General features: G+C 43.4%; 1 protein-coding gene across 1 annotated transcript in view; it reads right to left on the bottom strand.

Annotated features, from left to right (window-relative positions):
- LOC309551104 (uncharacterized protein) overlaps positions 1-24752 on the bottom strand; it is a gene marked incomplete at both ends in the record, with an annotated part of 215915 nt that overhangs the window by 14480 nt on the left and 176683 nt on the right. The window contains 3 exons of the mRNA XM_082251550.1: positions 2206-2285; positions 3401-3504; positions 5617-5692. Of these exons, the coding sequence (XP_082107676.1) occupies positions 2206-2285; positions 3401-3504; positions 5617-5692 (260 nt within the window). The remainder of the gene's footprint in view (positions 1-2205; positions 2286-3400; positions 3505-5616; positions 5693-24752) is intronic.

Raw genomic sequence — 24752 nt, 5'->3', positions numbered from 1 at the left:
TGAGTGTAGCACCCTCCTAGGTAGGTGCTAGTGAGGACATGGCTCGGTTTGGCAGGGGGTGAGGGTAGCACCCTCCTAGGTAGGTGCTAGTGAGGACATGGCTCGGTTTGGTGGGGGGTGAGTGTAGCACCCTCCTAGGTAGGTGCTAGTGAGGATATGGCTCAGTTTGGTGGGGGGGTGAGTTTAGCACCCTCCTAGGTAGGTGCTAGTGAGGACATGGATCGGTTTGGTGGGGGGGGGGGGTGAGTGTAGCACCCTCCTAGGTAGGTGCTAGTGAGGACATGGATCGGTTTGGTGGAGGGTGAGTGTAGCACCCTCCTAGGTAGGTGCTAGTGAGAGAGTATAGTTTTTGGCTCTGTCTGCCTATCAGGAGAGCAGCAGGCAAATCTATATTGCTTTATGCTTAACAGAGAGCAAGATCTGTAAGTTAGGGCTGCAAAGGGGGCTCAGTGTGTGATTCTTCTGGTCTAGGGGTTGTTTCACACTGGTCCAGTAGGGAGGCATATTGGAGGAAATCAGGCCAATGGGTACACAGGTTTTGATACAGCCTCATTGATTGGCACAGACTGGTTGTCTCGGTGCATTCTGGGATGTGGTATAAAAGCCAGGAGCACATGTGCTGCAGGGTCTTTGGCTGGAGAGCAGAGTCCCGGACGGAGGGTGACTCCTCCTCTGTAGCAGGTGGCACGTGGTCACAGGCGGTCGGCCTGGGGACCAGAAGGAAGGAGCTGAACCCAGAGGTCCAGGAGAACTGACTGGAGGGGTAGAGACACTGGAGACCCTGGAAAAACAGTATCATAAGTACAGGGGATCGTGTCTAGGGGCCTGACCTGAGAGGGGGCCACCCCGGAGTAATATAGTCAGAGGATGGGTTGTCAGCTGGTGGAGTGAAGGGGGGTGCTAGGTGAGTACCCTGAAGATAGTTACTCAATCAAGTCATCTACTCAGAGGCTTAATCCTAAACTTCATCTAGTGGCAAGATGAACCAGCAGCATGGCTGAATCTACAGATAGGAGTCCTCATCTTCTGTGAATAGTTCAATTCTGGAGTATCCCACTCTTCCCTTCTCCCATCCCTATTTAAAATAAAAACACAAAAACAACTACAACCCCTAGACTGATCATTGACTGAGACAGGAAGAAAAGTGTTAAATTGTGCATGCTGCAGTAACCCAGGGGGATCCCAAGGTGCAGATTCCAGCAGTCCTCAAGGGGGCAGTGCTACATATATGTTTAGCAGCAGCGCCCATTCAGGAAAAGTAAGCCATGAGAGTGGATAAGGTAGACAACCGGCAGGATTTTCTTCTTTAGGGACGGCGGGCGTCATTCTCTGTGATCGATGTGGATCTCCATTGCTGGACGTTGTGAATAATGATGGATTTACTTTGTGGGACGTTTTTGTTTTTTTTTTATTAAAGGATTTGTCAAAAAAATGCGGCCCTATTCTTTTCTGTTTATATTTTTTTATGAACCCCTTACCCTTTTACATGGATGGGGGGGTGGAATTTGAGGGCCCCCCATATTTTAAAGGGGGATTCCAGATTTTGATGAGGCCCATGTCCACAGAACCCTACATCCAATGGGCCAGGGATGTGGTAAAGGGGGTCCTTGTCCTCATCACCATTAGGACAAGATGCTTTGCCAAGGAATCTCCCCTGGCAAGATATCCTCCATGTTGAGGGTATGTGACCGTTGTAGTTCAGGTCGGAGAGCGCATGCTTGTCCCCCCTTTTTCTGGTCAGCCAGACTACATGCTAGGATCTGGCCTGTAAACCAGAGGCTCTGGATGGACAGTTGGATAAATGGTTCTATATTTAGGATGTATCCGGTCTATAAACCAGAGGCTCTGGATGGACAGTTGGATAAATGGCTCTATATTTAGGATGTATCCAGTCTATAAACCAGAGGCTCTGGATGGACAGTTGGATAAATGGTTCTATATTTAGGATGTATCCAGTCTATAAACCAGAGGCTCTGGATGGACAGTTGGATAAATGGCTCTATATTTAGGATGTATCCAGTCTATAAACCAGAGGCTCTGGATGGACAGTTGGATAAATGGTTCTATATTTAGGATGTATCCGGTCTATAAACCAGAGGCTCTGGATGGACAGTTGGATAAACGGCTCTATAGAATTATTAGAACACAGTAGACACAACATAACTGTACAGTCTTTGTATTGGAATAATATCATGTAAGACTTACGTGATTCCGCAGTGGGCAGCAGTGACAACCCATTGACGGTTGATGAGGGAGCCGCCACAGAAATGGAATCCAGAGCTGGTCTGTGGAAGAAGAGTCATCGGGTCAGCATTTTATCTGCCATTGCCTTCCCTATAAAGAAAGGTCTCGCCCATACGGGAAAACACTGCGGCTGATGGTACAGGTCAGATCTCTGGGTTAGTATGCTCTGTGCTTTACCCGTCCCCCAAACCCCTAAATGTAGCATTTTGGGTAAATTCTATAGGGTACGGCAATGGGAACCCACTCAGCACCAAAACCACATTTTGAAGGAATCCTAAAGAGCTGAATGCATATTTTGCTTAGTCAACTGTAGGGTCCCGATAACAAATAAGGCAAGGACAGTTGTCCTTGGACCACCAACAGAAGTATTATAAAGTGGACTGTTAAAGGGTATGTAAAGACAATTTCTTTTCTAGTTTTATAAAGAGATGTAAAGGGTTTAACCTCTATCTGGTTATTTTTTGCTGTGATTTTCCTTCATTTCCAGTATTGAAGACACAAGAAGAAATGAGAGGATATCTTTCCGCAGTGGACAGAATTTCCAGGTTTGGAATCCCCCCAACAGAGACACATACTGCATTAAAAACTTGACGAAGGTCCTAACCCTTCTCCAGGGTAGCCATCAGAAATTTTACACAACTTTAGGCCTGGGCCCCCAGGACCTGACCATCAGGTTACATCCTCCTCCTCTGCAGGGGCCTGTGAATGCATATGCTTGGCTGCTAGGACGCCAGGCGGTCCTAGCAACCAATAATTTTGACAGCGGTGACCAGAGGCAGGATGGGAGTCAGGAGCCAGTGCAGCGGGTGGCACCAGCGGGAGTCGGGACTAGTCAGTGTAGGGGTAAAAAGGAACAAAAGGGGAGGTGCTTACTTGGAGCCTGGAGCATCCCCGAGGGACTGGGCCCCTTTGGACGCCTGGGCCCCCTACATCTGTATGGGCTGTACCCCCCTGATGGCTGCCCTGCCCTTCTCCACTTCATCTGAAACTGAGAAGAAATTGCCTTTACATAGACTTGAATTGTTCATTCTCATGCCGGGAGGCCAGATCTTCGTTCCTGGCGTGGGAGCGCTCGATAGTAAATAGCAAACATTTAAAAAAGTGGAAGCCCCCCTCAAACATGACAAAGAGATTCAAGAAGCCGTTTTTATCATACCTGAAGAGACACCTGCCATGGCCAAGATCCAGAGACGGCGTTCACGCCATTTACAATTCTGGAAATGCCAGGTACAATGGGACTGATGGGAGGAAAACCACAGCCTGGGAGAAAAAATATGATATATTAGAATGTGTACTATACACTGCAATATAAACAATGTATACTATATTGTCAAAAGTATTGGGACGCCGGCCTTTACACACACATGAACTTTAATGGTGTCCCAGTCTTAGTCCGTAGGGTTCAATATTGGGTTGGCTCCGCCCTTTGCAGCTATAACAGCTTCAACTCTTCTGGGAAGGCTGTCCACAAGGTTTATGAGTGTGTCTATGGGAATGTTTGACCATTCTTCCAGAAGTGTATTTGTGAGGTCAGGCAGTGATGTTGGAGGAGAAGGCCTGGCTCGCAGTCTCCACTCAAATTCTTACCAAAATTGTTCTATCGGGATGGGGTCAGGACTCAAATTCCTCCACCCCAAACTCGCTCATCCATGTTTTTATGGACTTTGCTTTGTACACTGGTCCAAATCATTTGGTGGAGGGGGGGGGGGTTATGGTGTGGGGGTGTTCCTCAGGGGTTGGGCTTGGCCCTTTAGTTCCAGTTAAGGGAATTCTTAAGGTGTCAGCGTACCAAGACATTTTTGACTAATTTCATGCTCCCAACCTTGTGGGAACCGTTTGGGGATGGCCCCTCCCTGTTCCAACATTGTCCACAAGGTTTAGGAGTGTGTCTATGGGAATGTTTGACCATTCTTCCAGAAGTGTATTTGTGAGGGCAGGTGCTAATGTTGGATGAGAAGGCCTGGCTCGCAGTCTCCACTCAAATTCTTTACAAAAGTGTTTTATCGGGTTGAGGTCAGGACTCTGTGAAGGCCAGTTGAATTCCTCCATCCCAATTTCACTCATCCATGTCTTTATGGACCTTGCTTTGTGCACTGGTCCAAATCATTTGGTGGAGGGGGGATTATGGTGTGGGGGTGTTCCTCAGGGGTTGGGCTTGGCCCCTTAGTTCCAGTGAAGGGAACTCTTAAGGTGTCATCATACCAAGAACTTTTTGACTAATTTGCCTTGCTTTATGCACTGGTCCCAATCATTTGGGGGAGGGGGGATTATGGTGTGGGGGTGTTCCTCAGGGGTTGGGCTTGGCCCCTTAGTTCCAGTGAAGAGAACTCTTATGGATTCAACATACCAAGACATTTTGGACAATTTTATACTCCCAACTTTGTGGGAGGAGTTTGGGGATGGTCCCTTCCTGTTCCAACATGACTGCGCACCAGTGCACAAAGCAAGGTCCATAAAGACATGGATGAGAGAGTTTGGGATGGAGGAACAGGACTGGCCTGCGCAGGCCAGTCGAATTCCCCCATCCCAATCTCAATCATCCATATATTTATGGACCTTGCTTTGTGCACTGGTCCCAACTCCCAATCATTTGGTGGAGGGGGGATTATGGTGTGGGGGTGTTTTTCAGGGGTTGGGTTTGGCCCCTTCGTTTCAGTGAAGGGAACTCTTAAGGTGTCAGCATGCCAAGACATTTTGGACAATTTCATGCTCCCAACTTTGTGGGAGGAGTTTGGGGATGTCCCCTTCCTGTTCCAAGATGACTGCACACCAGTGCACAAAGCAAGGTCCATAAAGACATGGATGAGCGAGTTTGGGGTGGAGAAACTTGACTGTCCTGCACAGAGTCCTGACCTCAACCCGATAGAACACCTTTGGGATGAATTTGAGTGGAGACTCTGGGCAGGCAAGGTCCATAAAGACATGGATGAGTGAGTTTGGGCTGACACCTTAATAGTTCCCTTCACTGGAACAGGGGGCCAAGCCCAACCCCACACCATAATCCCCCCCCTCCACCAAATGATTTGGACCAATGCACAATCAAGGTCCATAAAGACATGGATGAGCGAGTTTGGGGTGGAGGAACGTGACCTCAACCTGATAGAATACAACATCAGTGCCTGACCTCACAAATGGAAGAATGGTCAAACATTCCCATAGACACTCCTAAACCTTGTGGACAGCCTTCCCAGAAGAGTTGAAGCTGTTATAGCTGCAAAGGGCGGAGCCAACTCAATATTGAACCCTACGGACTAAGACTGGGATCCCATTAAAGTTCATGTGTGTGTAAAGGCCAGCGTCCCAATACTTTTGATAATACAGTATATATATATATATATATATGTAGGACAGAAATACGGGATTTGTACTCACTTTGACCGTAGGCTCCGCTGAGCAGGGCCAGGCAGGACAGGAACCACAGGACGGCCATTGCGTTAGATCTACCCAACTTGGAGATGCTCAATCAGCCAATTAGAGGAGAGCCCTGGACCTGTGATAGAGAAAATGTTAGGTCACTCCATGGAGACATCTTGAACAATTCTAGAAGTTCCACCACTTGGGCTGGAGGAAAAGACACGAGGAAACGTGTTACAGGAGAACACCACATGCAGGACTAGGACAAGGGGTGGGGGGCGAGAGGAGCACCTGCCTGGGGCACAATGTGCTAGCATGGAGAGGGGGGCGCAAGTGGGCTGCTACAGTGTCAGTTATTGCTAGGACTGGAACTTGTCTCCAGCACAGCAATTGTCGATTACTGTGGGGGGAGGGAACTTTCCCATAGCCTCCTTCTCAGCTCTGAAATAAGAGGAGGAGGATCCTGGGAATAAAGAGATCACTTGGCGCTGAGGTCTCAGTCTGTGCTGGGGGCAGGAATAAGAAGAGGGAAGGGGAGATTTATGCTGGGGGGGGGGGAATTTGGAGGTGAGAGCATTTATTTTTGGAGGAGGGGGATAGGATCTGTGCTTCTAGGGGGGGGGGGGGTTGGGGAAGGGGAAGAGAATTTGTGTACGAACGAGGGGTTTGGGGGGATTTATACTGGAAGAGGGAATATGGAGGGAGGATTTGTGCTGGGAGGGGGGGTAGAGGGGAAGGGGTTGTGCTAAAGAGGGGATTTGTGTTTAGAGGGGAGATTTGTGCAGGAAGGGGTTGTATGAGAATGAGGATTTGTGCTGAGAGGGGGGATCTGTGCTGGGAGGGGGGATTTGAGAGGGTAAGCGAATTTGTGTAAGAAGGAGAAGTTTGGGGCATTTATACTAGAAGAGGGGGTATGGGGGAGGACTCGTGCTGGTAGTGGGAGATGGGGGAGGATTTCTGCTAAGAAGGGAGATTTTTGCTGAGGAGGGGACGGGGTGGAGGCAAGGGATTGTGTTCAGGGGGGATTTATGCATGGGTGTACATGGGAGGTTTTTTGCTGAGAGGAGGGATTTTTGCTGGGAGGGGGGAGTTGAGGGGGTAAGAGAATTTGTGTAAGAAGGATGAGTTTGGGGTTATTTATACTGGAAGAGGGGGATATGGGTGGAGATTTGTGCTGAGAGGAGGAGATGAGGGAGGATTTGTGCTTAGAGGGGACATTTGTGTTGGGAGGGGGATTTGAGGGGGTAAGATAATTTGTGTAAGAAGGAGGAGTTTGGGGGTATTTATACTGGAGGGGGGTATGGGGGGAGGATTTGTGCTGGGAGGAGATGGGGAGGAATTTGTGCTGAGGGGGAAGATGTGTGCTGGGAAGGGAGAGATGGAGGCAAGGGATTAAGTAGAGTGTGGATTTGTGCTGTAAGGGGGTATATGGGAGTGAGGATTTATGCTGAGAGGGGGCATTTGTGCTGGGAGGAGTTTAATTGAGGGGTAAAAGAATTTGTGTAAGAATGAGGAATTTGGGGGTATTTACACTTGAAGGAGGGGATATGGGAGGAAGATTTTTACTGGGAGGAGGAGGATTTGTGCTGAGAGGGAAGATATGTGTTGGGAGGGGGTATTTGAGAGGGTAAGTGTAAGAAGGAGGAGTTTGGGGGTATTTATACTGGAAGGGGGGGGTTTGTGCTGGAAGGAGGAGATGGGGGAGTGGAATTTGTGCTGAGAGGGAAGATTTCTGCTGGGAGGAGGGAGATGGAGGCAAGGAATTGTGCTTGGTGGGGATATATGCTGGAAGGGGGTATATGGGGGTCAAGATTTGTGCTGAAAGGGGGGATTTGTGCTGGGAGGGGGGATTTGAGGGGGGTAAGAGAATTTGTGTAAGGAGGAGGAGTTTAGGGGTATTACCACTGGAAGGGGGACATGGAGGAGGATTTGCACTGGGAGGTAGAGATGGGGAGGATTTGTGCTGAGAGGGAAGAGTTGTGCGGGGGGGGGGAGATGAAGGCAAGGGACTGTAGTGAGTGGGCATTTGTGCTGGAAGCTGGTATATGGGGGGTGAGGATTTGTGCTGGAAGGGGGTATATGGGGGGTGAGGATTTGTGCTGGAAGGGGGGGATTTGTGCTGAGTGGGGATATGTGTATGAATATCTCATAGATGGTTGGGAACTGTAGTTACAGCTTTTTTGAACCTTACACACCGGCCCATTCTAAATCCTGATCCTGGCTGGTCTCCTAAATACCCGTTACCAGGTCCCTCCCCCATACCATGATGAGGGACTGGCACCTTCTGGGCTGAGTCCCCCCCTCCGGTTGTCTATTATAAAGGGTTCCGTCTCGTATTATTTCTATCCTTGCCATTGATCCGGTCCTTCATTTGCAGATGTCTTCCACCCATCCAGGTTCTTCCTCTCCTGGTGGGAAGTTTCCCTCAATCAGCCTCTAAATGCCGAGACCTCCATTACAGCCGCCTTGTTCTGGAGATCCTGAGGACCAAGAACCGTGATCTGCCGTGTGTGCCGCCCCCGTACAATGCCTGGCAGCGTTTCCTTCCAGGGTGGGTCTCTAGGTGGCCTCTGGAACATGGGGGGGGGGGTTGATTTAATAAAGTTGGGGAGCGCAAAATCTGGTACGGCTCTACATAGAATCCGGGTTTTTGGTCTTTTTCATAGCTTAACCCCCTCCCGCCCGCTGTATAGTGAAATGACGGAGGGCGGGATCCCCTCTCATGTGATGTCACCCCAGTCTCACCGCTGTCCCGATCTCGGTAAAGAGCCAATGCCGCACCTCTCTGTGTCCAATCACATCCGATCACATGTAGACGTAGAAGTGCCAGCAATCGACTCTCCTTGCCCACATGGACAGAGTGTGAGGAGGGCAGAGCCAATCAGCGGCATCTCCTCACAGCAGAGATCTGTACAAAGCACATGTATCAAAGCACTGATCATCAGTGCAGCCCCAACAGTGCCCATCAGTGACACCAATCTGTGCCCATCAGTGATGCCAATTTTTGCCCATCAGTGATGCCAATTTGTGCCCATCAGTGACACCAATATGCACTCTTCAGTGATGCCAATTTGTGCCCATCAGTAACGCCAATCTGTGCCCATCAGTGATGCCAATTTTTGCCCATCAGTGATGCCAATTTGTGCCCATCAGTGACACCAATATGCACTCTTCAGTGATGCCAATTTGTACCCATCAGTAACGCCAATCTGTGCCCATCAATGATGCCAATTTGTGCCCACCAGTAACGCCAATCTGTGCCCATCAATGATGCCAATTTGTGCCCATCAGTGATAACAATCTGCGCTCATCAGTGATGCCAGTTTGCACTCATCAGTGCCAATCGGTGCTATCCATCAGTGCTGTCTATCCATGCCGCCTACCATTGTCCAAAAGTGCTGCCTATTAGTGCCCATCATTGCCCATCCATGCCATCTATCCGTGCTGCCTATCAGTGCCCATCAGTGACACCAATCTGTGCCCATCAGTGATGTCAGTCAGTGCTTATCAGTGACAGCTATCATTACCCATCAGTGCCGCCTATCATTACCCATAAGTGCCTACTATTGCTTATAACAATGATCATCACCGTTATAAGCAATAACAGTGTATATAAAAAAAAAAATCCCTCATCACCCCCCAGAGTAGTATAGTAACACTGATCTGATGACAGTCTGTACAAAAAAAAATTGTAAAAAATTTTTTAACAAAACAAAAAATGTAAAAAAACAAAATGAATAAATAATTATCTAAATGTTTTATTTATTTATTTATTTTGACATACTGTCACAAGTCAGTATGCCTGATAACTGCCACACCAGTCATATTATGATACTGTACTGCCCTGGTGACGGTATGTAAAAATAAAAAAAATAGTAGAAAAAAAATGTTAATAAAAGGAAAACAAAATGCAAAAAAAATAAATAAATAAAAATGATTTAAGGCCCCGTTCACATAGGGGCGACGCTACTTCGCACCGCGACCTCCGAGGTCACGGTGCGAGCAGCGCGCCGCGACCTCGGAGCGGCTGCCACGGACTTCATAACATTGAAGTCTATGGCGGTCGCCCTCCTGGTCGCCCCAAAGAAGCTCCGGACCCTTTTTCTAGGTCGGAGCGACTTGTGTCGCTCCTATTAGAACGGGTCCGCAGCTTCCCTATGGAAGGCGACCTACGGCGACCTGTGAGGCGACCAGGTCACCTCACAGATCGCCTCAGTGTGAACCGGGACTTAAAGATTTATTTATGTATTTAGTCAGTATGCCTTCCTAGTCATAGGATGATGCTGTACTGCATTGGTGAAAATATGAAAAAAAAAATGTGGAAAAAAAAAACAAGTTTTATTTAATTTCTTAATAAAATTCTTAATTAAGCATTTTACCGCAAAAAAAAAATTACAACTTCAAAAAACTTGCTTAATACTCTGGGTTGTGTAACTTCCTAAAAGGGGTCATTTGGGGGATATTTTTATTGTCTCAGCATTTTAGGGCCTCTAGAAATGAGAAAGATCGATATCATAGCTTGTAGACGCTATAACTTTCACACAGGCCAATCTATGTCTACAGTATATATATATATTGGGATTTCTTTTTTTTTACCAAAGACATGTAGCATGAATATATTTTAGTTTACATTTATGGTGAAGAAATATTATTTTATTGGATATGTCTTATAAAAGAAAAAAATATAGGGGTTTTTTTTTTCAAAATTTTTTGGTCTTTGTTTATTAATATAATAAAAAAGAAATATTATTTTATTGGATATGTCTTATAAAAGAAAGAAGAAAATATAATTTTTTTTTCAAAATTTTTTGGTCTTTGTTTATTATTATAATAAAAATGAAATATTATTTTATTGGATATGTCTTATAAAAGAAAGAAGAAAATATAGGGGTTGTTTTTCAAAATTTTTTGGTCTTTGTTTATTAATATAATAAAAAATAAATATTATTTTATTGGATATGTCTTATAAAAGAAAGAAGAAAATATAGTTTTTTTTTTCAAAATGTTTTGGTCTTTGTTTATTAATATAATAAAAAATAGATATTATTTTATTGGATATGTCTTATAAAAGAAAGAAGAAAATATAGGGGGTTTTTTTCAAAATTTTTTGGTCTTTGTTTATTAATATAATAAAAAATAAATATTATTTTATTGGATATGTCTTATAAAAGAAAGAAGAAAATATAGGGTTTTTTTTTCAAATTTTTTTGGTCTTTGTTTATTAATATAATAAAAAAGAAATATTATTTTATTGGATATGTCTTATAAAAGAAAGAAGAAAATATAGGGGTTTTTTTTTCAAATTTTTTTGGTCTTTGTTTATTAATATAATAAAAAATAAATATTATTTTATTGGATATGTCTTATAAAAGAAAGAAGAAAATATAGGGGTTGTTTTTCAAAATTTTTTGGTCTTTGTTTATTAATATAATAAAAAATAAATATTATTTTATTGGATATGTCTTATAAAAGAAAGAAGAAAATATAGGGGTTTTTTTCAAAATTTTTTGGTCTTTGTTTATTAATATAATAAAAAATAAATATTATTTTATTGGATATGTCTTATAAAAGAAAGAAGAAAATATAGGTTTCTTTTTTCAAAAAATTTTGGTCTTTGTTTATTAATATAATAAAAAATAAATATTATTTTATTGGATATGCCTTACAAAAGAAAGAAGAAAATATACTTTTTTGTTTTTTTTTTTTCAAAATGTTTTGGTCTTTGTTTATTAATATAATAAAAAATAAATATTATTTTATTGGATATGTCTTATAAAAGAAAGAAAAAAATATAGGGTTTTTTTTCAAAATTTTTTGGTCTTTGTTTATTAATATAATAAAAAAGAAATATTATTTTATTGGATATGTCTTATAAAAGAAAGAAGAAAATATAGGGGGTTTTTTTTCAATTTTTTTTGGTCTTTGTTTATTAATATAAGAAAAAGAAATATTATTTTATTGGATATGTCTTATAAAAGAAAGAAGAAAATATAGGGGTTTTTTTTCAAAATTTTTTGGTCTTTGTTTATTAATATAATAAAAAATAAATATTATTTTATTGGATAAGTCTTATAAAAGAAAGAAGAAAATATACTTTTTTGTTTTTTTTTCAAAATTATTTGGTCTTTGTTTATTAATATAATAAAAATTAAATATTATTTTATTGGATATGTCTTATAAAAGAAAGAAGAAAATATAGGGGTTGTTTTTCAAAATTTTTTGGTCTTTGTTTATTAATATAATAAAAAAGAAATATTATTTTATTGGATATGTCTTATAAAAGAAAGAAGAAAATATAGGTTTTTTTTTTCAAAATTTTTTGGTCTTTGTTTATTAATATAATAAAAATGAAATATTATTTTATTGGATATGTCTTATAAAAGAAAGAAGAAAATATAGGGGTTGTTTTTCAAAATTTTTTGGTCTTTGTTTATTAATATAATAAAAAAGAAATATTATTTTATTGGATATGTCTTATAAAAGAAAGAAGAAAATATAGGTTTTTTTTCAAAATTTTTTGCTCTTTGTTTATTAATATAATAAAAAATAAATATTATTTTATTGGATAAGTCTTATAAAAGAAAGAAGAAAATATATTTTTTTTTTTTCAAAATTTCTTGGTCTTTGTTTATTAATATAATAAAAAATAAATATTATTTTATTGGATATGTCTTATAAAAGAAAGAAGAAAATATAGTTTGTTTTTTTTCAAATTTTTTTGGTCTTTGTTTGTTTATTAATATAATAAAAAGAAATATTATTTTATTGGATATGTCTTATAAAAGAAAGAAGAAAATATATATTTTTTTTCAAAATTTTTTGGTCTTTGTTTATTAATATAATAAAAAAGAAATATTATTTTATTGGATATGTCTTATAAAAGAAAGAAGAAAATATAGGTTTTTTTTTTTCAAAATTTTTTGGTCTTTGTTTATTATTATAATAAAAAATAAATATTTTTTTATTGGATATGTCTTATAAAAGAAAGAAGAAAACATAAGGTTTTTTTTTTCAAAATTTCTTGGTCTTTGTTTATTAATATAATAAAAAAGAAATATTATTTTATTGGATATGTCTTATAAAAGAAAGAAGAAAATATAGGGTTTTTTTTTTTTTTTTTTGGTCTTTGTTTATTAATATAATAAAAAATAAATATTATTTTATTGGATATGTTTTATAAAAGAAAGAAGAAAATATAGTTTTTTTTTTTCAAAATTTTTTGGTCTTTGTTTATTAATATAATAAAAAAAAAAAAAACAAGGGGCGATCTTGATTAAATACCATCAAAAATGCTTTTATCTGTGTGGAAGAAAAAAAAATGATATCAATTTTATTTGGGTACGGTGGGGTTGATTTATTAAAACTGGAGGGTGCGAAATTAATCAGCTTCCAGGTTTTACGTTCAAACCTTCATCGAACGAGCTGAAGTTAGAAGCTGATTGGCTGCCATGCACAGCCTCACCACATTTTGCACTCCCCAGTTTTAGTAAATCTCCCCCCCCCCCCCCCGGTGTTGCATGACCGAGCAATTACCAACATCCCCTTTCCAACCCCATATCCCCCCAACTCTTCCAAAGATATTTAAAATATTGACTTCAGGCATGCTTTGGTAGGAATTGTCCAATGGTGGGACAGTATGTGAGTTCTTAGACAGGCTGTGACTAGAAAAAGACAAGGCCGAGTTTCTCCTAATCAATGTATCGGCGCTTTCTCTGAGTATCTTTATCAATAATCCATTAACACTGAAAATACACGCTATATTACCAAAAGTATTGGGACGCCTGCCTTTACACACACATGGACTTTAATGGCATCCCAGTCTTAGTCCGTAGGGTTCAATATTGAGTTGGCTCCACACTTTGCAGCTATAACAGCTTCAACTCTTCTGGGAAGGCTGTCCACAAGGTTTAGGAGTGTCTATGGGAATGTTTCACCATTCTTCCAGGAGAGCATTTGTGAGGTAAGGCACTGACGTTGCACGAGAAGGCCTGGCTCACAGTCTCTGCTCTAATTCACTCCAAAGGTGTTCTATGGGGTTGAGGTCAGGACTCTGTGCAGGTCAGTCAAGTTCTTCCACCCCAAACTCGCTCATCCATGTCTTTATGGACCTTGCTTTGAGCACTGGTCCAAAATATTTGGTGGAGGGGGGATTATGGTGTGGAGGGGGGATTATGGTGTGGGGGAGGGGGGATTATGGTGTGGGGTTGTTTTTCAGGGGTTGGGTTTGGCCCCCTAGTTCCACTGAAGGGAACTCTTAATGCATCAGCATACCAAGACATTTTGGACAATTTCATGCTTCCAACTTTGTGGGAGGAGTTTGGGGATGGCCCCTTCCTGTTCCAATATGACTGCACACCAATGCACAAAGCAAGGTCCATAAAGACATGGATGAGCGAGTTTGGAGTGGAGGAACTTGACTGGCCTGTACAGAGTCCTGACCTCAACCGAAAAGAACACCTTTGGGATGAATAAGAGTGGGGACTGTGAGCCAGGCCTTCTTGTCATATTATTAGACTGGCCTGCACAGAGTCCTGACCTCAATCTCAGGGATGGGTTGATCTTTGGGGTGAATTAGGGCGGAGACTGTGAGCCAGGTCTTCTCGTGCAACATCAGTGCCTGACCTCACAAATGCGCTTCTGGAAGAATGGTCAAACATTTCCATAGACACTCCTAAACCTTGTGGACGGCCTTCCCAGAAGAGTTGAAGCTGTTATAGCTGCAAAGGGGGGGGGGGGGGCAACTCAATATTGAACCCTACGGACTAAGACTGGGATGCCATTAAAGTTCATGTGTGTGTAAAGGCCGGCGTCCCAATACTTTTGGTAATATAGTGTATATTAAGATGTTACTGCTCACTAATGCTCATAAATCAATGAAAATGCATCAACAATCCAACAAATATAAAATCCATACTCTTTGGATACTATGAGGGTCATCATTTAAGTCTAAATAGTTGAGGGTGAGAAGGTATACTGCACCTGGAATCCTTCTACTCACCGATCCGACAGGTAACTTTGTAGCGGTGTATGGACGATCCTGGAGATGAGGAAGCCCAGCTCTTCAGATGATGGATCAGTGAATAGTCTGAGATTCTATCGGGGATCCTTCTACTGTCTTCTGGTGGTGGTTGTTGGTAAATATATACAAGACGTCACGGATGAGAGAATCCATACTATGCAGTTCATCCAGTGGTGAGATGACGAGCGAATCCTACAAAGACTACAGAAAATTCCTTTCTTGGGTCATCAGCAACTTTTTTTTGTTACCCACGGAAGTTTCTAAATCTGATTATATTGTAAAATAAAAAATGATGGTGGAACATCAAAGCTTTCTTGAAGAGTGAAGGAGAACGTCGACATATTCCGATTTTTTTTCTCTCCTAATATTTCCAAAGTTGGTGAGAGTTTCCATCCCTTTGGGAAGAAAAATGTTGAAAATTGTAGTAAATAGATGATGAAAATTCTGGGCGACCGATATAATGAACAGATGGAGGGAGCGGAGGAAAGGATTCATAAAGGGTTTTTTCTTTTTAATTGGAGCCCTTCAAGAATCTGCCCACTACCACCAGGAATCAGCCCCGCCACACATGAAAAACTCTGTATCTCGTTATATCTATATTTATCTGATTGTTTACATTTTCATATCATTTTTAGATGTTACTTGATCAGTGTTTCAGATTTAGACATATATGTTATTTTTCGATATTATTTATTTACTACTTTGGTGTGGCTAGAATATTTTTTCTTCTATATGTACATACAGTCTGTATAATTTATTGATGGTATTATATTTATTTTACGACTTTGAGTTTTTTCTAATAGGTGACACTGATAGGCACTGATAGGCAGCACTGATAGGTGACACTGATGAAAAGGGAATGATGGGCACTGATTGGCAGTACTAATGGGCACTGATAGGTGGCACTGGTGGGCACTGATTAGCAGCACTGATGGGCACTGGTAGGTGGCACTGGTGGGCACTAATTAGAAGTACTGATGGGCACTGGTAGGTGGCACTGGTGGGCACTGATTAGCAGTACTGGTGGGCACTGGTAGGTGGCACTGTTGGACACTAATAGGTGGCACTGGGGGGGACTGATAAGCAGTACTGATGGGCACTGGTAGGTGGCACTGGTGGGCACTAATTAGAAGTACTGATTTGCACTGGTAGGTGGCACTGGTGGGCACTGATTAGCAGTACTGGTGGGCACTGGTAGGTGGCACTGTTGGGCACTGATTAGCAGCACTGGTGGGCACTAATTAGAAGTACTGATGGGCACTGGTAGGTGGCACTGGTGGGCACTGATTAGCAGTACTGGTGGGCACTGGTAGGTGGCACTGTTGGGCACTGATAGGTGGCACTGGTGGGCACTGATTAGCAGTACTGATGGGCACTGGTAGGTGGCACTGGTGGGCACTAATTAGAAGTACTGATGGGCACTGGTAGGTGGCACTGGTGGGCACTGATTAGCAGTACTGGTGGGCACTGGTAGGTGGCACTGTTGGGCACTGATTAGCAGCACTGGTGGGCACTGATTAGCAGTACTGATGGGCACTGGTAGGTGGCACTGGTGGGCACTGATAAGCAGCACTGGTGGGCACTAATATGTGGCACTGGTGGGTACTGATTAGCAGCACTGGTGGGCAAATGTTGGGACCGATGTCCCTTTTACAGAAGCCGGTTACTGGTTTTATTCTTTTCTACTCACACTGACAGTGATAACTGGCTTCTGTTTTCATTGGCTGACAGCTGATCATGTGATAAAGGGCCGTGATTGGCCCTTTACCCTGATCTGTGATCAGCCGAGTCCAAAGGACTCGCGTTCACAAAGCACGCTGCTCCTGGGGGTGTACGGGTACCATGAGCACGAGAGGACATCCATGGAAACCCTCCCGGCATTTTACACCCTCCCGTTCATGGACACCCTCCCGGTATCACTGACTGGGGAAAATTTTGCATTTCATTTGGAAATGAAGGTCCCAGAGTCTGGAGGAGGAGTGGATAGGCACAGAATCCAAGTTGCATGAGGTTACATAGTTACATAGTTAGTGAGGTTGAAAAAAGACACAAGTCCATCCAGTTCAACCCATGATGCGTGTGTGTTTGCTTTTAACCGTACATTGTGTACCCCTGTATGTTGTGGTCTTTAAGGTGTACATCTAATAGTTTTTTGAAACTATCTATGCTCCCCGCTGATACGACTGCTTGTGGAAGAGAATTCCACATCCTTACCGCTCTTACAGTGAAGAACCCCTTACGCACTTTAAGGTTAAACCGCCTTTCCTCAAGTTTTAGTGAGTGGCCACGTGTCTTATTGTATTCCCTTTCTCTGAATAGTTTGTTCCTTATGCTAGGGTCGCCAGTACAGTATTTGTACATTGATATCATATCCCCCCTCAATCGTCTCTTCTCCAGAGAGAATAAGTTCAGTGCTTGTAGTCTTTCCTCATAGCCGATGTCCTCCATTCCCCTAATTATTTTTGTTGCCCTCCTCTGGACTTTCTCCAGTTCCAGCACATCCTTCCTGCGGACCGGTGCCCAGAACTGGACAGCATACTCCAGATGTGGCCGGACCAGAGTCTTGTAGAGCGGGAGAATAATCTCTTTATTTCTGGAGTGAATCCCCCTTTTTATACATCCCAGTATTCTGTTGGCTTTGCTTGCGGCGGCTTGGCATTGCATGCCACTGCCAAGCCTGTTGTCTACCAGTACCCCCAAGTCCTTTTCCATCCTAGACTCACCCAGAGGTTCACCCCCTAGTGAATAGCTTGCTTTCTGGTTTCTGGCACCCAAGTGCATTACTTTACATTTTTCTACATTAAACCTCATCTGCCATGTGGTTGCCCACCCCGTTATTTTGTTCAGGTCTGCTTGCAAGATTTCCACATCCTGCATAGAAGATATTGGCATGCCTAATTTAGTATCATCTGCAAATACTGAGATTGTACTAGATATCCCCTCCTCTAGATCATTTATGAATAAATTAAACAGGATTGGTCCCAGGACAGAACCCTGGGGGACCCCACTTTCCACACCCGCCCAATCCGAGTACTCCCCATTAATCACCACCCTCTGGACTCTCCCCTGGAGCCAGGTCTCTATCCAGGTACTCACCTTATGATCCATACCTACCTTCCTTAGTTTGTACAGTAAGCGTTTGTGAGGAACGGTGTCAAAGGCCTTTGCGAAGTCCAGATACACCACATCCACAGGCTTACCTTTATCTAGGTGGCAGCTCACTTCATCGTAGAAGGTTAACAGATTGGTTTGGCACGAACGATTTTTCATGAATCCATGCTGATTTCTACTTATAATACCATTTTCATTACTAAAGTCTTGTATGTGGTCCCTTATCATCCCCTCCAAAATTTTGCAGACTACTGATGTTAGGCTGACCGGCCTATAGTTACCCGGGATATATCTCGGCCCCTTTTTAAATATTGGTCCAGTGTGAAGTTTCCACAGTCAGTGATGATTTGGGGAGCCGTGTCATCTGCTGGTGTTGGTCCACTGCGTTTTATCAAGCCCAAAGTCAGCGCAGACTTCTAGCAGGAAATTCTGGAGCTCTTCATGCTTCCCTCTGCTGACCAGCTTTATGGAGATGCTGATTTCATTTTCCAGAAGGACTTGGCACCGCCCACACTGCCAAATCTACCAATACCTGGTCACATGATCATGGGATCACTGTGCTTGATTGGCCAGCAAACTGGCCTGACCTAAACCCCATAGAGAATCTGTGGGTTGTTGTCAGGAGGAAGATGAGAGACACCAGACCCAACAATGCAGAGGAGCTGAAGGCCGCTATCAAAGCAACCTGGACTTCCATAACACCTCAGCAGTGCCACAGGCTGATCGCCTCCATGCCACGCCTCCATGCCACGCCTCCATGCCACGCCGCATTGATGCAGTAATTCATGCAAAAGGAGCCCCGACCAAGTATTGAGTGCCTCCTATACTGTACATGGACAGACTTCTCACTAAGACAACATTTCTGGATTAAAAATCCTTTTTTTTTTATTGGTCTTATGTAATATTCTAATTTTCTGAGATACTGAATTTTGGGGTGTCACTCGCTGGAAGCCATAATCATCAAAATTAAAAGAAAGAAATGTGTGAAATCTCTCACTCTGTGTGTAACATCTATAGAAAATATAGGAATTCACCTTTTTGAATTGAATTACTGAGATAAATGAACTTTTTGATGATATTGTGATTTTCTGAGATGCTCCTGTATGAGGTATTTGTTTGTTACGTGTTGTTTTAGGTATTGCATTCGATGTATAGTTCCAGGCAGGGTCAGGCGCCCCTATGACCTTCTCTTTCACTTTCCCAGGTATCCTTTCTTGTGCTGGCGGTTGTAAGTAAATATAACCCCGAGCCGTTGGATGGAAGAATCTGAACTATGCAGTTCAGTCAGACGTTGGATGACAGGTGCATCACTGATCCATATACAACTGGGTCCTGTATGGTTCAAGTCTCAGAAAAGCAGTAATGCTGATAGGGGTTTAATAATAAAAAAAACATGGCTTTCATTCCAAGTCACTCCATGGGTGACGTCACTCAACATTAGAGCGTCACTTTTCTACAGGCCGGCCTACTTTTCTCAGGAAAAGCTGTGGGCTGACAAAGATTTGCATAAAATGTATTCCTCTTCCTACTGGGACCCCTAGGCCTTCACCAGTCATGTGAAGGTCAAACTCTTAAAAAAAAAATGCATTATTCCTCATCCTTTAACCACTTCACCCGGGTTCAGGTCATATGACAACGGGGGACTTGAAGTGGAGAAAATGTTGCATTTCATTTGGAAATGAAGGTCCCAGAGTCTGGAGGAAGAGTGGAGAGGCACAGAATACAAGTTGCAGGAGGTCCAGTGTGAAGTTTCCACAGTCAGTGATGATTTGGGGAGCCGTGTCATCTGCTGGTGTTGGTCCACTGTGTTTTATCAAGTCCAAAGTCAGCTCAGCCCTCTAGCAGGAAATTCTAGAGCTCTTCATGCTTCCCTCTGCTGACCAGTTTTATGGAGATGCTGATTTCATTTTCCGGCAGGACTTGGCACCACCCAAACTGCCAAAACTACCAATACCTGGTCACATGATCATGGGATCACCGTGCTTGATTCAGACAAAGAGAATATATGACCGCGCTCAATTTTAGTGAACTCAGTGCCAAACCAGACACCTATAGAATCTTTTGTATACCCGTGTATGCCCAAGCCGCTCCATGGGTGACGTCACTCAACCAGTAGAGCGTCACTTTTCTTCTATATGAAGATATTGCTGACAAATATCACTGTCCCATCTGAAGCAATTCAAACCATTAATTATCTGTCTTTCACTCCCAGTGACGGTGAAAACCGTCACATATCTTCCCCCCAAAGGTAGACAAACCAGGTACCAGACCTCCAACTGGTCTGTGCCTGAGTTAGTCGGGTAACAAGTCCCAAAGAGTCAATCCATCATGGCAGCTTCCTTGACAAAGTTCCACATAGTTTGTAAGTTTGTCCTGGCAAGGAGCATGGAGCTCTCATAGCCAATCAGTCTGTGGAAGTCTGGTTTGGGCAGGCTAGACTGGGCTTCTTAGTCACCTTGTGTCCCTAAGAGACACAGGATGACTTAGACATAACAGGGGCCTAGGGGGCTAAGAGAGCGATTTTCCACCCTCTCCAAAGTAGGTTGTGTTCCACGGGCCCTTCCAATGTCTGCACCCACCCAGTATTCCAAACAAATTGTCTCGAAAACAGCGTTGCTTACCCAGCCAACCTCTGCCTCTCTCGTAGAACATACCCGCCGCTGGGATAAGCGTGGACTGGCCCTTCTCCTGGGAGTCCTTTCAGCCACTGGAGAGAAAACTGGGTGGTGGGGCTCACTTCATCAGGGTAATGGGGATCTAGGCCGACTGTCCAACATCCCTGGGATATAATCGTGAAGACTGCAGTCCCATACACTACTACAGGAACTCCATCTTTTGTATGTTAAGGGCAGAGGCCAACTGCACTGTCAGGCCAGTTTGCTGGCCAATCAAGCACAGTGATCCCATGCTCCATCTTCCTTACCCTCATCTGGCGGATGGGACAACCTTTCTCTGGTACTGTCTCCCAGATGCACAGATCCTGGTTGGGGAGGGAAGACAGTTTCCTCCGCTCTGACTGACTGTTGGGAAGGGAGGACAGCAACCTCCTCTCCCTTCTCACCCTGGGCCTCCGGAACTGCCACAGGTGTGGGGCAGAGGCCGTTGACTCTCTGTCTGGCTGCCAGCGCTTCAGCTGGGTGTAGAAACTTTACTTCTTCAGCTTGTTGCTGTGGCAAGGGGCAGATTTCCCCAGCTACCTGGAACTCTGTAGCTTTTGCGGGTGCTTGGCAGAGGTTGGTAGCACTCTGCCCTGTTGCCAGCACTTCTGCTGGGTTGGGGTCGGTGAATACTACCCTCAGGACCTGGTTGGGGGTCTGCTGTAGAGAGGAGGGATCACTTACTGGTATTCCTGCGGGGTAGGTTGGGGATATGGAACGGCCGTCCAGCATCCCTGTAGGTCTGGTGCAGAGACTGTGGTCCCATCTGCACCATTGGGGTCAGGGCTGTTGTCTCCCTGTGGTTGGGGAGAAGGATTAGTTGTCTCCTCTCCCTGGAAGGTACACTGCTGCTGGGGAGGAAGGACAACACCTTTGGCTCCCTGTAACTCTGTCTGCCGCTGGGGAGTAGAACAGACCGTCTCTATTCCCAGTAACTCCTGCTGTAGCTGGGGATCTGGGCCAGCTGCTCAGCCTCCCTGTAGGGCCGTTAGAGAGACCTCGGTCCCATCTCCCCCTGCCATCGGTGAGTCTTCCCAGTACCAGTCTATAATGTCTCTCTGACTGAAGGGTTGTGGGTCTGTATCTGCCTCCCAGAACTCCGGCTCTGCTTGCAGGGTAGATTGGGGTGGAATGGAGCAGAGCAGGCATTGGTAGTCCTGCTCCAGCTCCCACTCCATTCTGACCAGATGAATCAGGTCTGACCCCAGGTCACCCGCTCTGGGGAGACCCAGTAGGGCTTCCCTGGTGTCGTGGATTTCCCAGCGTTGAAACTCTGCTGAACATCCAAAGTCATTGCTTTCCTCAAAGTCCTCCCACAGCAAGCCCAGGCCACTATAGTCCTCACCTTCTGGCATATTGTCGTCAGCCATCCAGTGGTCGCGCCGGGTGGTGTACCAATTTAATGCCCGGTAAGCTTCATCCAGCCACAACTCCTTCCAAATCAAGTTCCACAGCTCCGTCACCCACTCATCCAGGGGTTGCTCTCCTAGGAAAGGTAACCGCAGGGCAACGTATACCTGGAACTGCTCTTCTTCACTGGGAAGGCTCTCTCTCCGCCTCCACTGCACATCCTCTAAGGCCTCATACCACATTTCCTTTCAAGTGACATCTCTCCAGTCCATTTTGAAGAGATATTGCTAGAGATGAAGTGAGAGGCACCACATCCCGTAAATTGAGTAACTACAATAGAGGGGGGCAAGTGGGACTTTAACGGTGCTAAATGATGGAGAAAAATCTGAATTCTCAAAAATTGTACATTTTATTACACATAGAAAGTGAGGACAAGACAATACATCAATATAAAATGATAAAATCAAGAAAATGCACTCAAAATATCAACTCTACATGTTTCGCCATCTTCATAATAGCTTCTTCAGGAGTTTTCATAGACATTTCTCGAGAGTGAACATTTCTAGGTAACAAAGGGAAAAGACATAAAAAACATGACATGTGTATGTATATAGGGCTTATCTCAACGGTCCTAATGTTGAGTGCCCAATTGATTTGCATAATTGTAAAGACAATGATACCAATAAAGTACCTTAAAATGACCTGAGCCCTTTCTTATGCCGAAGGTGGAGGTAATAGAGGTGACGCCACCAAAGCAAGCACAGAGGGGGAGGGGAGCCGAGACCTTCAGACTCCTAGAGTTGACCCATAGAGAGGGTGACAGCCAGGCTAGAGATGATAGATAGAGATAGTAAAACCAGAGCATAGAAATACATTTCAACCAAAATTGCTATGTCTCCAATTGGTATGAGGCTAAATATCAGGTAAAAAAGTTACCAAGATAATCACCTGATTATGAGTAAATGTGCAGTTGATTCCCTAGGTACCTCAATGTAACAAAGACAGGAAGGGAAAATGAAGTCCCCTTAATATCCCCCAAATGGGAGGTATCCCTTGAAACAAAGAGAAATGGAATTTGTTGAAGATAGTAATAAATATAATGAGGATCTGTCAAGTTTTGAGGGTATAAGCACTTACCCAAAATTGACAAGATTCAGCACCTAAATTGTCATGCAGTATTCAAAAGTTCACCGCCATTTCAATTCAGCAAATCTTCCAGTAGTACACAAAAAATGAAGGAGACTGCATGGGAAGAGAAAGAAAAAAGCAAGGAAGGACATCATCAGCGTTAAAATCTACCAGAGATGTATGGAGAGAAGCAAGGTTTGAAAGATTTCATTTACCGCAAATGGTCTCAAAGATCATGTATCGTTCCCCGGTGGTCTAGTGTAATACTGACCTTGTGGCGCCGGCATTTATACACCCCCTCCACTCCCTCGCCGTCTGACGTCACCGAGGGAGTGAGAGCGAGGTACGCCCAGTGGTCCAATGGAGGCCAAAAAGGAAGTGCGTCATTAAGACGCGACCGCATCACGTGATTCCACCGGAACCGGAAGGTCGGGGGTGACAACATCCGGTCCGGACAAGAATGTAAGCAGAGGAGGTAACAGATTGCCGAAGGGCAATCTAAAAAAGGATCCAAGATGAAACTGACAGCATCGCCAAAGACCGGATTTCAAGGAAATATATCCGCAATGCCTATAAAGTGGGGAAAAAATTCCAAAGACACAAAAGGGTCATAAAAAAAAAAGGAAAATTGCCCCATCTAATAGATGAATCAGTGTATGTGATAAAGATGACAATTAAATAGAAAAGATGTTAGTAAAAACTCCATAAAAGGACAACTGGGCATTTTGAAGCGGTGCTGCTACTAACCAGGTTGGACCATTTTTCCTGGAAAATAAATGTAGGGCACCGCGGGTGCCCATATGGGCAACCATAATAGAGGCTGAAAATAGGCTCGAATCCAAGGGGTCCCCCAATGTGCCTGCCCCGGGGTGTGCCACCTACAATCGCCTCCACACAACGGCGGGGGTCAGGAAAAAATATAATGGACAATTCACAAAATATTCTTGTTCTTTAAACGGTAATTGAACCACATCTACAAAAAATAAACGCATGTAGGCAATTTTGCCAAAATATATAAGCTGTGCCAATAAAGGCACCTAGAAAGAGAGGACTTTGTAACATTGTAACAAGAGTACAAGATCCAAAATGCTGACCAGCTGCAGGAATCCTGTGCTGAATCAGCAATAAATACAAATGACATTATCTAGCCTAGAAAGGGTTTGAAACGAATGGATTCGTTTATACCTGGATACTGAATAGCTGATAAGTTAAATATCCACTTGGTTTCACGTTGCAATAAGTTTCTATCTACACTTCCACCTCTTTCATTCAGTGGAATGTGTTCCAAAGCAAAAAAAGTCATCATCCTATCATCAAAGCCATGGTATAAACCCATATGTCGGCTAATGGGACTTACGAACTTTTTGTTTTTGACAAGTTTGACATGGTCACGAATTTGATTAAAGAAAGGCCTTTTTGTTTTGCCTATATAAAAGGCTTTACAACTGCAATACATTATATAGACAATTCCTACTGTTTGACAATTCGCATAGAAATTCGGTCTATACAGTTTTCCATTTGGGAGAATGATTTCACTTACATTAGGTAGATATCTGCAGAAATTACATTTTTTGCAGGAATATGTGCCTGTGAGTATTTTTTTGGGTTTGTTTGAAGGAGCATAATGACTATGAACCAATTGGTCCCTTAAAGAACGAGACCTTTTAAACGTTATCTGGGGGCGGACATCAATAAATTTGGATACCTTTTCATCTGCCTCTAGGAGGTACCAAAATTTTTTAAGAATTGACCGTACCTGGTCATGTTGACCAGAATATCGTGTAATTAGACGTACCCCATCAGTATTGGTTTTATTCTTCTTCTTGCCAAAAATCAAATCAGTCCTATTCCATTTTTTCGCTCTATGGTAAGATTTTTTCAAACAGGCC

This window comes from Pelophylax lessonae, assembly GCF_965119305.1.
Source record: "Pelophylax lessonae genome assembly, chromosome: 1".
Lineage (NCBI taxonomy): Eukaryota > Metazoa > Chordata > Amphibia > Anura > Ranidae > Pelophylax > Pelophylax lessonae.
This window is presented reverse-complemented; position numbering and strand designations above follow the sequence as displayed.